The sequence below is a fragment of the Mus caroli genome, unplaced genomic scaffold (genome assembly GCF_978045245.1).
Source record: "Mus caroli unplaced genomic scaffold, Mus_caroli_1 scaffold_10, whole genome shotgun sequence".
Lineage (NCBI taxonomy): Eukaryota > Metazoa > Chordata > Mammalia > Rodentia > Muridae > Mus > Mus caroli.
The window spans coordinates 39,238,232-39,256,218 of NW_028227265.1; the positions used below are offsets into that span (position 1 = coordinate 39,238,232).

The 17,987-nt window shown below is 43.2% G+C and overlaps 1 protein-coding gene across 2 annotated transcripts in view; it reads left to right on the forward strand.

Annotated features, from left to right (window-relative positions):
- The window catches only part of Tox3 (TOX high mobility group box family member 3), a 100,144-nt gene that overhangs the window by 55,393 nt on the left and 26,764 nt on the right, over positions 1-17,987 (forward strand). For both annotated transcript variants that reach the window (XM_021170666.2, XM_021170667.3), the window contains exon 2: positions 16,950-17,012. In XM_021170666.2, the coding sequence (XP_021026325.1) occupies positions 16,950-17,012 (63 nt within the window). The remainder of the gene's footprint in view (positions 1-16,949; positions 17,013-17,987) is intronic.

Here is a 17,987-nt window from a genome sequence, read left to right on the forward strand (position 1 = left end):
CACAGGTGAAGTTACTCACTCATTCCTGCCTGAATTCTCTTTATTGACTGGGTTGCAACTCTTGGAAGTCAGCAGCTATCCTCCTTGGCTCCCATTGTATTGTCACTGGAGCAAGCTCCTTAGAACCTATGCATTGTAAGAATGCGGAAATGGAGGGACAGTAAAATCTGCTTGTTGGCTTTTGTCTCCAGAACTGGTGTTTATGTGCATGCTTCCTGCCAGTGGAGATTAAGGATATCCTTTCTGGGAACATCCACTGCAGACACATATTTTTTCTTGTGATAGAGCCAGTAGGTGTGTTAATTTTAGAAGGCGTAGAACAAAAAAAGCAAAATAGGGATGAAATGTGTTATCGTTTATGGCTATGGCTTTGAATCTTGGCTCTTACATCGTGACCATTTACTTCTGTAATTCAAACCCTTTCAGAATGATTCAAAATAATATTAGCATACTGCAGATATTTACGAGTGCTTGCTTAACTCTGAGTGGAAGAGAACTCGTGGGAAAGAGCTCATCTAAGAGAGACTTCGTATGGGACTGGAGTCGGCAGAGCTTGATGAACCTGGGGCTTTATTTGAAAATACATTACATTTGGTTTAGTGTCAAAAGCAGTTTTCTGCTTCGATAACTGTGGCTGCTTTCTGAAACTCCAGGTTATTACTGGGTCTTCCCATCTTCTTTCTTGAGGCTAGTTTGAGGATTTCTTGCTTGATTTTCGTCACAGGGCCACACTGTGTATAGTTCCATGTGACCATGTAAAAGACTAGCTTTAGGTTCCTGGACTAAGAACTAAATCCCATTTCTTTGATGAAACAAAAACAGTTTGTATTAAAAAAAAAGAAGTCCATAGGCTAGAGAAATGGCTCAGCAGTCAAGGCCCCTGCTGTGCTTCCAGAGGACCAAAGTTTGATTCCCAGCACCCACTGAAGCAGCTCACTGCCTCCTGCCATTTTATCTCCACTGGATCCAATGCCTTCCCTAGCCTTTGCAGGCCCGTGTGCACACGGGTGTGCACACACACAGCTTACATGCAAGTGCATACAAATAAAAAGAACTCTTCAGACAAAACAAACCCCAGCTGTGCTTGACTTTTAACACCAGCTAACATCTTACCTAAAAGTGAGTTCATGGAACCATGAAGGTTTCATTAGCACTAGTTTCCAAAAACACCTGTATGGAGGTGACAGTCGAGCTGGAGGAGGGCAAGCTCAACTCTCGCTGCTTTCCCCACAGCCTGCTGAAGAAGAACTTTGACTTCTTATGTCGGCCCTCTTACCTCGAGAGGGGTCGTCGCCCACGGAGAACCCTGATGCCATTTGTTGAGAGCCTCTCTGTTGCACACCTGTTTGACCCAGCTTTTCAGTTGTGTGCTTTGATCCTCAGCCTCAATCTTGGCACAGTCATTAACACATACAAGTGGAGTGCTGTGGACAGTCAGCATCGCCCCAGGACATGGTTATCAGCAAGGGTGTATTTTTGCAGCGGAGTGTGTGGTAGAAGCAGCTTATGGCCAGGGCCAGATGGACACCCCTCATGGAATCTGTTAGCAATCCCAGGGGCCCCATTAGATGGGGTTTACTTTCAATATTAATCTTGATAGGAAGGCAGCTGCTGTTCTTAAAAATATCATGCCTCTAACTTGTTTTTATTATGGTCAAAGACCTCTATAGTGTGATTTTATAGGTGACTTTATTAACCAGCACCATGGAATGTGCAATAATTTTTCTTATGTGCGATACCTATCTGTCTATCTATCTCCACTAGTCACAATAAAACAAATAGCTTTTTGTTTGGAATACGTGTTACCTATGTACTTTAGAGAGGAGTCGCTGTAAGCAAGAACTAGCCTTTTATTTAAGAGCCAAGGAGCTGCTTTTGACTTCTAAGCAGGAATTTTCTCCTGAGTGTGTTTCAGAGTAGCCACCATAATCGATACTATTCTGAGGTGGTCTTCATAGTCTTGAGCTCAGGTGCAGCATTCCCTGTAGCTATCTATAGTTGGTTTTCTCATTTCTCGTCTGCTTTTTTTTCCTTTTGGTCATGTTGGCACTCATGACTCACTTCTTCAAGTTGCCCCTGTCCACCCAAGTCACCTCAATAGGGTTGAGTTTTTGCTGAAGTGAGTAAATCAGGTAGGCGACGTAGAAAGAACTCTTCCCAAACTCTTGGGCAGTCACAACTTTTGGGTTCCTGTAAGGAAATGTGAAGGTAATCTTGAATGTATTAGTCTGTGGTGCCTATGACCCTAAGAAGAAAATGCCTTTTATGTCAGACTTAATTTCATGGTTGTTTATACAAAATGCTGAAATAAATTTGAGCTGTGTACCAGATTAACATTGGTCAGCTTGGCTGAATTTCATTATTTGTCTTCAAGATGAAAGCCAGTGGCCCTGCTTTGAAGAGATTTTATTTTTCTAGTTATGTTTAAGGAATGATTATCTTCATACTCAAAAGTACTTTTCAAAAAGCCCACCTTTAAAAAAAATAAATATAAGATTTGAGACTGATTGGTTGAGGGGAATGTGATTGCCCTCATCTGCCCTAAGACCACATCAGAAATAGATTTATTGTCTCACGTGAGCCCTCTCCTCTAGAAGGTTTTAGACAAACACACATCACTGATCAAATAGAGAGAAGTGATAAGATGGGCTATCCCATCAGCCATCTGGTCCAAAGTTGTCCTTCCAGGATTTGAGTCACCATAAAACCATAGGACAATGTCTGGGTCTGAGGCCTTCTTGCTGTGTGTGCAAAGGGGCCTTTCATGTATTCGGTGAAACCCTGGTCTGTTCTCTCTCTGTCGGGAGTGGTACCTGCACTTTCTCAGCATCTGAAAATTTCTCAGTGAGTATGTAAGCCTGGCTTTCAGAAGTCATGGCTGTGAATTACAGACATTTCTGGACCTGGTGTAATCCTGCTGAGAGTCAGTGGTTACATATAATTCCATATTATCTATGCTTATGGGCTTGTTATTGATGTTTTCCCAGTTAAGGAAGTCTCAGGTCTTTGGTTTGTCAGATGTGATTAAGGCTGGAGAATAAACACATTGAGTCACTTAAAATGTTACATGAAGGATTTATGACCTTATTGATCGTCTTGGGAAATGTTAGCCTTAGAAGAACATGTTAACTATTTCTATTTCTTTCTCTCTCTTTAAAACATTTCTTGACTTATTCTCATCAGAAAGGAAATAAGAGCAGGTGGATATTTATAAGCCGAAAGCCCATAGCTGACAATCCACTTATTGCAACATATTTGAAACACAGTTACCTTGATGGTGGTCAATAATCTTATGAATAGAGATATTCAGAGTCAGCCGGATACCCACTCTGAAAAGAACACTGGTGTTCAGATGGCGTAGATGTAATCGTTCTGTAGCATTTATCTTTGTGATACTTTACTTTTAATCTTTTGTTTATGCTTGCTGTCTGGGTGGCTCTGGGTCTGTGTTTCTCAGTCATTCTCGATCTGGACATGATGGTTCTACTGAGGTTCCTCACCGAGGTAAAAACACCAGACATAATCACTCTTCTGGTGGAGAGTCACTAATGTATACTTGCATGCATAATTTGTCTATACATCTATGTGGTGATTGTTCAGGAGCCTGAACCTATGATGGTTACAGAACCATCATATGTAAACTTTAGAGCTCAAAGACAGGAGACCATATAGGAAGCCATGGATGATTTCCTGGCACTCATACTAAATCATAATTAGAAAGATTGATTGAGATTACAGAACAGATGTTTTTCCCATTGGTTAGGAGAGTTGAGTTACTGAACTGAAGACATTTTGTAACCAGCCAAAAGCTGTTTATTTAAAAATACAGGGGTTCCTTTGACTGAGTTTGTTATTTCTTTTTATAATGAGAAACTTCATATCCTACAGGAAGTAATGCCTCAGATACTTGCTAAGAGTCCTTGGTGTAAATATGCCTTTAGAGACTTCTGTTTCTTTTTAGAAATTCTATGGGGTCCTTAATCATTGACTCAGGAAAAACTACAAGTTCTGACAGTACAAGGGAAGTAACTTGGGTTTTTATCTTCCGCGACTTGTCATTTCTACCTTGTTTTAAGTCTTTGTTAAGTCATAATAGTGGTGGTTCATCTGACTTTGACCGACTCATGTGGACCGACTCATACTCATCATTTGATGAAAAGGAAAAATAGTAAGTGGTTTAATAGCACATCCCTAACCCCTCCACGGCTGGGGTATTATCAGTTGAGGACTTCCTGTGAGCCAGGTTCCAGTGGGCTTGGCCTCCGCCTGAACAGATTCCAACAGATAGACTATCATTTCAATAGATTGCTTTAACATGGTGCAGAGTGAAGCACAGGTTGCCTTGGAGCTTGAAGGAGGAGTCAGTCCAGTCAGGAGTGGGAGGGTATCATGATAGGACTTGTTTTTTGAGCATCCTCAGTGACAATGCAATCACCATCAGTGGACTATTTATTGAAAACTAATTTATAGTAAAGTGCCCATGGTAGATGGCAGCTAAGGTTTTGTTTTTTGTTTTTGTTTTTGTTTTTTTCCTCAAAGTGATGCCATGTTTATCATAGGTCATAGTCCTTTCTCAATCCAAGGGTTCTGCTGTTATTAGAAGCTTGGGTGTAAACTTCACATCTCTTGAACAAACCGGTGGGGGAATCGTCCTGGTTCTTGAAGCAACATGAGACCAAGTAGCCCCCTTTCCCTTCAGGACTAATGGTGTGTTTGCTGTAATTTCAGTGGTCCTAACAAACCCCAAATCTGATCACACATGTTTCTTCTGTTTTCTGCTGTCACCATGTGATGGCTTTTCATTTGCCAAATGACATGGAAGATGCACAGGCTAAGCATTATGAATTCTGTCCTTGTCATTTGAGATAGGATCTTGCTACATAGCCCAGGCTAGGTTTGAACTAGCAAGCCCTCCAGCCTTAGCCTCCCGAATGTTGAGGCTACATCTGACACAATATTTCTATCATCTAGAAATAGCAGTCTATGTTTCCTTTTCTGTCGTGGGCAAATCTTTCTATGTTCAGGCTTTTTCCACCTACAGACATGTGCATGTCTCCTAATATCCATGTTGAGGCTAAGCCTTCCACAATAGTGCATGTATGCAGGCTCCTGTACCAGGGCTTCTTCCATCAGGAATGCTGTGTTCACATTTCTTGACCTACCCCGCCTACCATGACACCGGGCCTTTGCTCAATAGCTTTCTTTCCCAGCATGCTCTTCCATCCCCGGAAAGTTTCTACAAGCCGCTCAAGACTTCATTCAAGTGATTCTTCTCAGAACCCCCCTGGCATGCTAGTGAGAGTTCTTTCATACATATCCAGTGTTGTTCCCACCAGAGCTGTATCTGGTTTTCCCATTAGTGGAGTCTTGGGCAGAAATCAGAACATATTTTTAACACAGTGCCTGTTGCTTCTTCTTATATAATGGGCAGCTAATATTATGTAAAATACATCAATGAGACCTCATTTTTACCCAGGTTATTGTGTTCCTTGGTTCTCAGGTTTCTCCCCCTTGATGGCTCTGTCTGCCTGGGATCCTTGGTTGGTGGCTTGGCATTGGCCTGCTTTGCCTTACACTGACCCTTTCCACAGACTTCTGTCATTTCTTCTCCAGAAATGAGAAGATCAGAAAGGAAACAGGCCTAGCTTGAAATGGCACAATTGAGATTTGAACTGAGATCTAGGTTGCCAATTTGTTCATCTACTCTACACGTATGTGGAGCACATGTTGTGGACCAGACATCATCCTTTGGTGAAAAGAAACATCACAGAGCCAGAGGATTCCCTTGTCAACACAGACTCTCCAGTGGTATGAGAGGGTGGGACAGTAACAAACGTTAGTGTAAGAAAATCAGTTTGTGATGAGTGGTTTGACCATGACAAAAGAGAAGGCAGAGCCACGGAAAGGGTAGGAAGGTGGATGTGCAGGGTGGATGTGACTTCAGTATTTGATCCGAGGAGGTCTCTCTAAGGATTGAACAGAGGACAGAGACTTAACATCAAGTAAAGGGAAGAGTCATCAGGGCCAGGAGCAACTGGTGCAATGGTTCAGGGAAGGGACTTGGACACAGACACAGACATACACAGGGAGAGAGAGAGAGAGAGAGAGAGAGAGAGAGAGAGAGAGAGAGAGAGAGAGAGAGAGAGAGAGAGAGAGAGAGAGAGACTGAATATATGAATGTGCCCATAGCCTGGTTGCAAGAATACCCTTCTAAGGAGTTGTTCAGGGGGCGCTCAGGCAGTAGCAACTTGTTACTCTGGAAAGGAACTTGCATTTTGATCTGCATATCACAGAAAACCATGTTTAATTGTGTTTTTGTTCGTTCATTTGTTTGTTTGTCTGTTTGGTGTGTGTGTGTGTGTGTGAGATGTATGTCTCTAGGTGCATGTGTGTGTGTGTACTCGGTAGGGCATATGTGGAGACTTGGAGTTGATGTTGGATTTCTTCCCCAGGTTATAGTGGAGCAGAGTTTCTTGCTGAAGCTGGGACTCTTCTCGCTAGCCTGGCCAGTTCGCTTGCTCTGGGGATCGGGTGGCTTGCCTTGCCTGCCTCACTCTTCCATGCTTCCCACCCAGATATCAGAACTGAGATCCTTCTGCCTGAGCTCAAGTGCCAAGAACTTTCCTGAGAAGCCATCTCCCCAGCTTACCACTGGAGTTTTTAAGTAGTCAATTCTCCTGTGCCGTCAGAGGGACCACAGGAATCAGTCTTGATCCATCTTTTGGCTTTTCCACTGGCTGAGTGGAAAAGAAAGTGGTTACGAAAGATGACATTTTGTGCAGTAGCCCTTTTTAATTCTCGATGCCTCACAGGGCAGAGTGGCCTCTTATCTCAATGTTATAAGAAGACTGGAGTACATGGAAGGCATATGTAGCCAGTTGCCTGGAGTTCGACAGGATCTGGGACTTCATCCCTTAGCTAGTTCAGTGGGCCCAACCAGGATCCAGACAGTCTTGTGTGGGGAGCGGGTGTGGCGGCAGTCCCAAAGGCGCCAGGGACTGCAGCTAAGTCGTATGACTTGCACCTGACTTCCTCATATAAGCCACAAACATCGTGAGAGCTGCACTGGTGTACCAGGTTACTGGCGAAGCCATTTTGGTGGAGGTATGCCCCTGCTGCCCTGATTAGCTGAAGCTGCGTACCTGGTGAGGTGATGTGGCCTGCTGTGAGTGGATGGGAACTGATAGTATATAAGAGTGTGAGGCCCAGGGCTCGGAGTTTTTTTCGCCTACACAGTCAATGCGCAGCCCAATAAACGTGTGCAGAAGGATCCTATTGTGGTGTCTTTCTTGCTGGCGAGTTAGGTGTCCCACAGTCTTGTGGGAAAGTGTCTTCGCTTTCACTCTCCCTGACACTGCCACGCGTCTGTGTCCACTGTTGACATGTGTGGACCCTCAGGCCATCCTTGGAGATCTCCTGTTGTGCTTTTGTTTTGCCTTGGAGTGATAGGAATGGAATCTAGGCCTTTGGTTTCAGTAGAAAGATGCATCCCGTTGAGCCATGTCCCCAGTGTGTGCGCAGTATCTTTCAGATTACTTTTGTGTGCCTCAGATCGCTGATATATATATATATATATATATATATATATATATATATATATATATATCAGATCGTCAACGATCTGATATGTATATGTATATGTATGTATATGCATTTGCAGGGAGGTAGCATCCTCGCCCCCACAGAATCTTTCTGAGACCTCCCATTTGAATACATCTAAGGACACCAAGGTTGGCCTTCATGGCCCCTGCCTGCTCCTTGCTCACGTCACTATTTTGATCTTTAAAGAAGCCCTGTGCAGGGTGAGGTCCACAGCTTTGCCAACCCTACTCATCCCTTCATTGTACTACCTGTCCCCCTCCCAAGTTCAGGACTTGTTTTCTGAAGTGGCTATGTCTTTGTGACTTTCTTTCCTCTCTTTGTTGACTGTCACCTGACTTGGTCCTTACATTGAGGCTTTTTTTCTTGCCCATCATCTCAACCACACTGTTTATCCCTGTGAGAGCAACAGTCCCACCTCTTTCTCATCCTCTACAAAGAGGTAAGACATTCCCCCAAATAAGTCCTACTAACTGGCATCCATTCCTACTAACTCAGCAGTGTGGGAAGCACATAGATGGGCTATGGGAAGCTCACACAGTGTTGTATTACTGTTGACATTTTCATTGTAGTGTGCTTAAAGACACTAGTCTCCCATTCTTCTGTTCTGGAAATACTGGTGAGTGTGTGTTGGCCAGGCCAATGATTACTCCACTTGGGCTCAAAACTTCCATGATGCTGAAACCTTCATCTTTTTACTCATGTGTTTGTGTGTGTGTGTGTGTGTACACAAGTTTTGTATTAAAGGAGTGTCCTTTTTCCCCGTCACTAGTAACTTGTCCAGATGACTCACAAACTCAAACACATTCAGATCACGAGAGTCCAAAGGCCTCTGTGTTTGAAGAGTGCCCATGTCTTTAAGTTTTGTTGTTGCTTGTGTGGCCACACCACTTGCTAACACTCTGAGATACTGAAGCGTGCATCCCTTTCTTGATAGAGCTGAGGATGTGTCTGGTCATCCTGGTGGTGAGAGTGAGAGAGTTGGGTAGGTAGCCTCTTCACAGACTGCCCTTTCCCTGCAGGTGTGAGGGAGAGATAACAAACCTCTGAGATGCCTGCATTGTTGCCAACCATGAAACAATATGGGATCCCAGTGTTTACTTTAGTTCATTCTAGAGGCTTGGAAAACTCATTCAAACCCAGCACGGCGAGGCATGCCTCTGTGCCCACTTCAGGAATCTTTTAAGGCAGGAGGATAGCCAAATTGGGGCCAGCCTCTACTACATATTGGTATCCCATGTTAAAACAAAACCCAAAATGTGTAGAGGGAGAGAAAGGGGGTTCTTTTTTTAAATACTCAAGATGTTAGTCTAAAATGAACTGGATGGATACTGACATGCTGTACAGTCCCTGAGAAAAACCTAGAACATTAAACTAGAGCCCCACAACCTTACAATCTGATGCAGTCAGACATGGTAGGGTCAGGTTATGTGCATGCTTGAACAAGCATTGAATGAGTCTTTAGTCCTTGGCCATACACTTTGAATAGCTCTGGTTCAGACTAAAGATCACTTCTTTAAACTAAAATATTTCAAATTGGAAAAAAAATCAGCGGTTACACTGAATACGTGAAGCCTTTCCCCTTTGACACCACCTGATTGGTTGTCTTCTGCCAGCATTCTGCCCACCAGTGCATCTAGTCACACCAGTCCGTATTTTGCCACCAATAGTTCCATCCCCAGCAGCCCACCCTACCTTTCTAGACCTCTGCATCTCTCATATGGATCTTTTGTTTATAGTGGCCATGGTAACTATCCATACACTGGGGCACAGTGGGACACCTTGTAATGGTCAGGTCAAGGATAACCCTGATCTCACCTCTGTGCCAACAGGTGTGCAGCAGTGCTTTGCACTGGGAATGCTCTAAATCCTCCCTGTTAATTGCTTGGAGATACACCGGGTTGTTGCTAAGCATGGCGACAGTCCTGGGCTGCAGATCATTCTGTAGTGCCTTTCCAGGAACAGTGTTTGTCCACATAAGTGTCTCTGGAGTGTAGAGGGCTCCTTCTTGGAATGATTGTTTTGTTTCCCTCTTTCTTCTTTTTTATGCTGTAGATGTTGTGTGGGGACAAGAGTGGCAGTGGGTCCTTTTTCTTGTCCTTTGGATTTCAGGAGCTGATACTGTTGTCCAAGGGGCTTGAAGAATGATTTGGCATTTCACTTCCGGTTCATTGGTTCATTCAGAACAGAGCTTTTGAGCATCTACCATTTCCCAGTCTCTTTGTCCCAGCAGGGCTTCTGTGTAGCAAGTAGACACAATGTTCCCCTCACTGAATTTATATTCTAGTAACAGGATGAAAATAATGACTGAATTATGTGATATTGAAAGTGTGAATGGAAAAGGTAGAATAGAAAGAGAAGGACAGAGAGTGTTGGAGATGGGGCAGTAGAGAAATGTGATTGTCACTAGACATGTGGCATCCAGGGAAGACGCAGAAGGAGGGGATGTATAAGCCAAGGGGGCATTTGGAAGAACAACAATTCCGATGGAAGAACCAAGCCAGTGCAAAGGCCCTGAGGTAAGCATGGGTCTTGGGTGTTGTTGGGACAGCAAGTACACCATCAGGATGTAGTAATCTGAGCAATGGGAATGTTGCCATGATGCCAGGAAGGAAGGAAGGACCATTGCAAGCAGATGTCCCCTTTCCTGAGTCAGTGGGAAGCCACTGGAAAGTTGGTGACAAAGGCCTCTATGGCAGTGTTATGGATAGTCTGGTAAAAGTTTGGTAGAGTGGTGGTAACCTGCTAGGAGGCTCCTGCAGCCAAAAGGCTTAGGCAGGGCTGGGTCCTGGGGAGGTGGGCATAGGACCTGACACAGGTGATCTGCTTGAGGTTAACTAGAAGGATGAGCCAACAGGATCTCCTTTGGATAATTTAATGTGAGAAAGGAGGAAAAACACAGATTCAAGAATGACTTGTCCTAAGGCAGGTCCCCATTGAAGGTAATGGGAAAGACTGCATAGGGCAGGCTTAGGGGAGCAAACGGGGTTCAGCATTGAATGTATGTTGAAATGTCTGCTAACATCCAAGTTTGAGTGTTGAGTGTGAGTTCTCATGCTTTTGGGTGTTCAGAAGAAAACATCGGGGCAATTTTAGCTTGTCAAAAGGGACATGTGTGTGTGTGTGTGTGTGTGTGTGTGTGTGTAATAATGCATATGTGTGTAATTCTCTGCATATATGTACATATACTTGTATATGCTTAATTAGCAGCATCATATGTGTGTATATGTATACACACAACATTCATATATACACACACATGTATTTAGATCCTCTTGGCTGATAAACCGTGTGTTGAAAATAACATAGTTTAAAAATAAATCACAATTTGAATATCCTATATTGAAAATATCCTAAATTGAAAATGCAATTAAGACACCAAGCCTACCAAACATCCCAGATTAGCCAGCATATTACAAATGCTTTTATGCTTTGAATAGGATGTATTATAATTATATATAACAAATATATATAATTATATATATTTAATAAATATAATTTAAATATATGTAAATCGATATAATTATAATATGCTCATATTTTACATGCTTGGTTCCCACTGTAGGCTGTTTACCTTGAAGGGCCTGGGTACTTTTAGGAGGTGGGGGCTAGCAGGAGGAAGCAGGACCCTAGGGGGAGGCCCCTGTCCATGGCTGCTTCCTGAGTCTCCCTTGGCTGTGTTTCTGGGCCACGATAAGCTGATCTGATCAGCTCCTCCATGTCAATCTTCGTGATCTGAAACCAGGAGCCAAAATAGATCTCTCCTCCCTCAAGTTATTCTGTCAGGTACTTTAGTCACGGGCAAGGATGCTTACGGATCTACCTTATTGACAGTTGGGGCTAGTCAGCCACAGAAAGCCCACGTGATAATGGAGTATTGATGTGCGTGCCTATATAGGCACTTTGTAGACCCAGTGAGAAGAAAATATAGATAGTATTCAAAAATGCACTGGAAGTGAAGCACGCCATGGAGTTTCATTTACCTTTCATCCTGCTCACATGGCTGACAGGGAACAAGACTGCTGCTGACAAGGAAGAGTAGCCTGCTGCTACTGTCCTGTCCAGCTCTGCAGGAGTAGATCCTATTGCCTATCACGTGCCTGCGATCAGAATTTAAAACCCTAGGGGTATGGAGTGTCTATACATTGCACACCACTTTTACACTGTGGTCAAGTCAAATCACGATGGATTCCATTCCTGTAGCTTTCCTTCCAGAGTCCTGTTGGGTCCCCTATGCTTTGGTGACAGCATAGACGATCTCTGTGCTCCCGCCAACCTTTGTTTCTTAGTAGGGTGCTCCCACTGTTTGTCATGTCAGTCTTGTTTCCCTGTGGGCTTCTGATGTTCAGTGAAATTGTGGCTTGATACCTCCCTATCATGGCCAAGGGTTTACTTAATAGCCATCAAGGGCGAGTCCACTTTACCTGCTACCTTCTTTATCACATGACCAGGCTTGGTACATGTTGTTTAGAATGGCATTATGTAAGCAACTTGACAAATATCTGGGCGAGGCATCAAATTGGCTAGTGTCTGCTAACAAATTTAATGGGGAAAGAGAAGAATTTGTACCATTTATACACTTGTACTGTTTAGCTGTTTGAGATCCTATTATTAATGCTGCTTTGTAAGAAGGCTATACAATTCTTCACATGGGTGTTACAATAGTTTGAGTGGAGATGATGCTGTGGACTGGCCAAGACCAAGTAACTGCCTTGTGCTTACAGACAGGGTTTTGTCTTTGCTGTTCTACTTTGTCCCAAGCCCGTTGCTAGCTGAGCCAGACTTTCCAATCTGCATTAATTTACTGTGGCACTTCACACGGTCACATGAACCATGGAAATGATGTTCTTTGATGCACTTCTATGAAGTCCCACTGCTGCTCCTTTTTAATTGATGTCCTTCTTAAATTATGTTTGCTGAAGCCATAATTGCTCACCATGCCGCAAGAGCAGCTTTGACTCTGATACAGTAGAGATGTTCTTTTGTGGCCCACTAAGGATCCACGTGCAGAGTGATATGGTTCTCCTTTACAGTGGTATCTTTGGGAATGGCATCTGTTGGAGTTTGTCACCGTGGATAAACTCCTGTTATCACTATGCTCCTCGTGGAAGTGGGGTTAGAAGCCCCACGTGTGAGCTCCTTGAGCCTTTGTGAATGAGACGTTTTCTTGGATGATGTTTCCATGAGTCTCTCCCAGTAACAGAGAGTAATGGGCGTGCCTTCCCTCGGGCATCTTGTCTGTTCAGCATGTCTTGCTTTGAGTCTTGAGAATGAGAATGCCTAAAGACGTGACTGAGAGGGGTCTTGCTTTGGAGGAACGTCACTGGAGCTTATCAGTGGAAAAATGAGAAAGAAATCAGCTGATTTTAAAAAATGTGTAGCTTTTGCTACAGAGCAAGATTATGATTAGCTTTTATATGAATGATCCAGGAAAAGAAGAAGGAAGAAGAGGAGGAAAAGAGGCAAAGGAGAAGGAGGAGGAAGAAGAGGGGGAGGAGGAGCCAGTGTTTTCTTCCAATAAGGCTTCCCAAAGAGTTTAGTTATTGTGAGGTAAACAGAAACAGCAGGAAGATCCACAGGCTTTTCTCGCTCTCTCTCTTTTCATTGGTGTGGGCTGGAAGGTAGGGAATGTATCCATAGCCTCCATTAAAAAAAAAGAGTTCATGGTATCCTGATTTTTGTTGTGTCTCCAGACCTAGCACAGTGCCTTAAACAGGTGAGATATAGTTATTTGTAGATGAAACAGACTGAGAGATCACAGAGCCCGTAGATTCATAGAAGGCGTTGAGGGTCATCCAGAAAGCCTTTCCCAGTTAGCCTCCAGCTTGGAATAACAGAGTTAACAATAAAGGTTAAAACCTGAACCCATTACCAAGTGAACAAGTAGAGTGTATGTGGGTCCTGGCATGTGAGAGAGGCAGCATGAGACTGGGGGATGCCAGCTATGTGTGCTCAAATCCTCCAGGGTGGGCAGCATGGTGCCTGGACCCCTCAGTCTGCTGACCAGAACAAATGCCTATGATAATAATTCTTTACTGTTGTCTGTTGAGAAAAATGGCTTGCATTTAGTCCCACTTTGGGGGATGAAATGAAGAGGTATTTACAGAAGACTTCCCTGAGCTGCACTCATTTATTAATCATCATTCAAATATTTGACAGATGACCTTGGGTAGCAGGGGTGATTCTGGGTCACCTGAGTTTGAGTGGGATCACCTTGCATTCCTTTCAACAAATGCCAGGCATGGTTAGTTCAGTGAATGGCAGTGGGGAGCCCAGCTCAGGCCCCTCCCTCCTGGACTTGGAGGGTGTGTATAATAAGGATGCTTTCACCAATGCTGCTACCTCCTATACCATAAACTAAATTGAATTGTACACAACTCAAAGTTAAATGTTCTTTGGTCCTTCTATTAACAGTCTAGCCCAGAGGAGAACTTTCCCTCTCAGAATCCTGTCTTTCATTTTGTAAGCATCCCACAAGTGAAGCAGAGCTCATAGGCTAAGTTTTAACATGGAATAAACATGGCAGCACACTCTGGGAGGCTGAGCACTCAAGAGGCTGACTTAGGAGGCTTAGGAACGTGTTCTGAGGGGAGCCTGGGCTCCACAGCCACACCGTGTCTCAAACTAAGAAAACCCAAATGTACAAGAAAGAAAATTAAGCGAGCATTGGGGGAGAAAAAGTAACCAAAGACAAAATGGCACGCCTTTCCATCTGGCTACGAGATTGGCTGGGTTTAGCAGGTAAGGGATACACAGCGCCCAATGAAATGTGGGTTTCTGAGGAAGAATTGGTTTTGTTGGTGGTATAACTATGTCCTTGTGTGCAGAAGCCAAACAACCTCCTGCCACTCAGCCGCCAATACCTGAAGGCTCCTTTTAACAGGGCATCTTCCACCTCAGGTAGACAGGGGAAACCCTTGCTTCTACTTGAAATGATTTATAACTGCTCCCTCCCGATCACCAAGTGCTTCCAAATTAAAAGCCATTAATTAAGGCCTTACGCAGATACAAGAGATATGCACAGAATGTTCTGCCTGCTCCAGCTCCCCCTCCAGGTGAGAGCTTTTCAAATTACGTGGACCGCTGGAGCCACCTGCTTGACTAAACGCAGCTCGGCCCGCTTGCAGCTCATCAGCACTGTGGCGGTGCCAGCGTTGTTACTGATTTTTCTCATTTCTCCAGGGCAAATACTAATTAATGGATACAATTCACAGCTGATTAGCTGTAGTTTCTTCAGTAATTACATTCGCATACTAACTGTTCTGAAGAGGATTTCTAACCCAGTTCTTACTTCACTCTGAGCTTAATTTTTTTTTTTTTGAATTGTTTAGGCCTTTGGTTTAATGGCCATTTTATTTTCCTTTGTTGTTCTAGGTGCTATTAGATAATAAGTGAGTTTAATCTTAAAAAAAAAATACTCTCTGATAATGAGCTCTTTGCCTTAAATGGATTTCTAATTCCCCAACAAAGCCGACATTTAAATAATGTTAAAGTTGTGATACTGGCTGTCAGGCAGCTGTGTGTGTGTGGGGGTGGGGGTGGATTGGAGCATGGGATATATAGATTCAAATATAGGTCATATTTGATTATAGGCCTGAACGTTACATGGGGAAAAAAAAAGCAATACAGAAGCCTATGGGGCTCTGTTCTGACATACTTTTAACACTGTAGAAGAATGGAGAAATGCGTCTAAGTGTATGTGTGTATCTGCACTTATGGCCCTGTGCATGTTTTTGAAACTACATGCCTCAAACAAGCCAGATAAAGGTCTTTAAGGGCTAGTGAGTACACCTTCCAGGAATTCTTAGGGAGATATTCACCCAAATGAATAAGAGTGATGGGAGAGAGCGTGTCTGATTATGTGTGTGTGTGTGTGTGTGTGTGTGTGTATGTGTTTGTTTGTTTGTTGAGGTGCCATGTGGGGGTTGATGTTGCCTCTATAGACCTTAATGGCACTCTGGAGCCATTAGAGTTTTTTTTTCCTGTAACTCTTGCGTAGCTCTTGGATCCCTGGCATGATAAAGTGGAGCATGTCAACATGTCAATCCTGCCTCCTACAGGGTGAGAGTTGGATCAAGACACCCTGCCCCCAGAAATCAATGCTATGGAGAGGAGGGTTATTTAGGGTTTGCATAGATCTGTATTTCCTTTCTCCTTATTGGCTATATCAGTCTATATTTGTATCTGGGTATCTGTGTACCTATTTCTAATACTGTCCATCTGTTCACCCACCCAACCACCCATTCATCCAACCAGTCATTGATCTACCGATTTATCTCTTGGAAAAATGACACCTTTTACTTTAATGTAATTGCTAGCTTTAATATACATTAGAAAGTACCTATATACATTTCACCCCTTGGAGACCACACCTGTGCTTCTTTTGATGCGCGAGAGGAAACGAATAGAAACGCTCTACAGAAGGACATTCTCTTACCATTTAACCATCATGAAAATAACACAGCCCCAGATAATTATGCCCACAGAGCCTTCCCACATTGCCAGTCTGATAGCAGAATGCTGAAAGCAACGAAATGTGCCGACCCAGACCATTTGAACCTGAAAATACATTTCTGCCCAAATCCAAGTTTTACATTTTGATAACAGGTCCCTAGAAGTAAAGAGCTTACATCTGAAATGCTGATACAGTCTTATTTGTGATGATATGAATGGGCCATTGTGTTAGGGAATGAAATCAAAATTGCTGTGTTCATGGGATCCTGCTTATTTTCTAACCCTCTTTGCACTTAATGTTACATGGAGAGATTAAATAGCACAGCTTTCAGCAGCTCTGATGGAGCAGATATGGCACTAAGCTCTGCTTGGAGATCTTAGAAATATACTTTAGTCTTATTTATTTATATTCATGCCACACCCCATTCACCAGAAAATAGAATCTGAGCCTTGGAAATTAAATTGTCTTCTCTTTAATTCACATTTTTAACCCACTCACACTTGTGACACCTGTTCTTGAGAAGTAGACTATGAAATCCCAGCATGCTTTAAAACATTTCCAGAGAGTTTTCTTGGGAACTCCTTTTCTTCCAGCCTCTGACAAAGGCCAGTTGAATAAACATCACACTAGTGACCAGACAGCCAAATGGTTGTAACTGTTTCCTTTCACTACCAGTCCTGGGGAGAAACAGAACTATGTTCTAGAATTATTGACGGTGTAACTCCATGCTGTAGCTGCAGATGGGGCTGCCTAGTGTTATAGTTTCTCATTCCCAGGTTAGCCCTTGCACCCTATTATCTTTGCCTTCTTTCCCAATCACTCCTGAGTATTAACTAAACAACTCCAGGTTTTACTCTGCCTTCCATTAACATAAATCAATGTTTCTTTCTTCCAGTTGGGAAATAATAACTACATGAACATGGCCGAGGCAAACAACGCCTTCTTTGCTGCCAGTGAGGTGGGTGTCTGTCTTCTTGCGTCTGTTCCTGTTTTTTTGTGTTGTATAGATAATGTAATAGGCTTGAAGGGAAAAGCAAGATATTGAATTTCTCTCTCTTTCTCTCCTGTGGCACAAGGTAACAACTTTGGAGGAAAACAGGAAAAGCCTATTGGAAAAGAAACTAACCTGACAAGACTTTATCACTGTCCACAGGCTGTTGTTAACATTTCAAAGCTTATAAGTGAATCTCTTGATGGAAAAAAAAGTCCATACGCAAGCAATTATAAATGTGTAATAGAAAGTTAGTGCTCTCTCTCTCTCTCTCTCTCTCTCTCTCTCTCTATCTCCCCCATCCCCACCCCCCCTCTGTCTCTCTGTGCTGGATGTCTAAGCAGATAGCTGGGTATTTTGGAAACCTTACTAGAAAGTGTTTTGCTTCCTAGCTCTCTAAGGTTAACTTCCTTGATCATCACAGCTTAGGGAACTATGACCAACAGTGTTATGGCTTCTAGAATAGCCTACAGTGAGTGCTTTGTTGTTAGAACCCCACCCCCTAGCGCAATGCCCATGATAGTAGAGATCCAATAAGAAATTATTGAGTGTCTGACTCAGTGAATAGACTTGGTACATGATATGATTGTAGCAAGGAATTCTGGGTTATGGGCTCTGTGTCCAGTGCCATATTAACTCCTGCTTTGTGATGGTGTGCAAGTATACGTGGGATAAGCATTGTCTTTTTGCTGTTTCTACTGTATTTCTTACATATGACTTCCCACCTTTGTCTGATCTCATTGGCATGCCTCCCGAAAAACACCCAAGATCCTTGATTAGCTCAATCAAAGGTTTTCCTAAAAGGGTAGATTGTGTGAGATTTAAAATTTTCAAACAAGAACAAACAGAAGTATGAAATCAGTCCAAATGGAGCAGTTCCTCTGTGGCTCGGGCAATAAAAAGTCTTCATTTTTCCAAATACATTCAGATATAGGAGAGTGA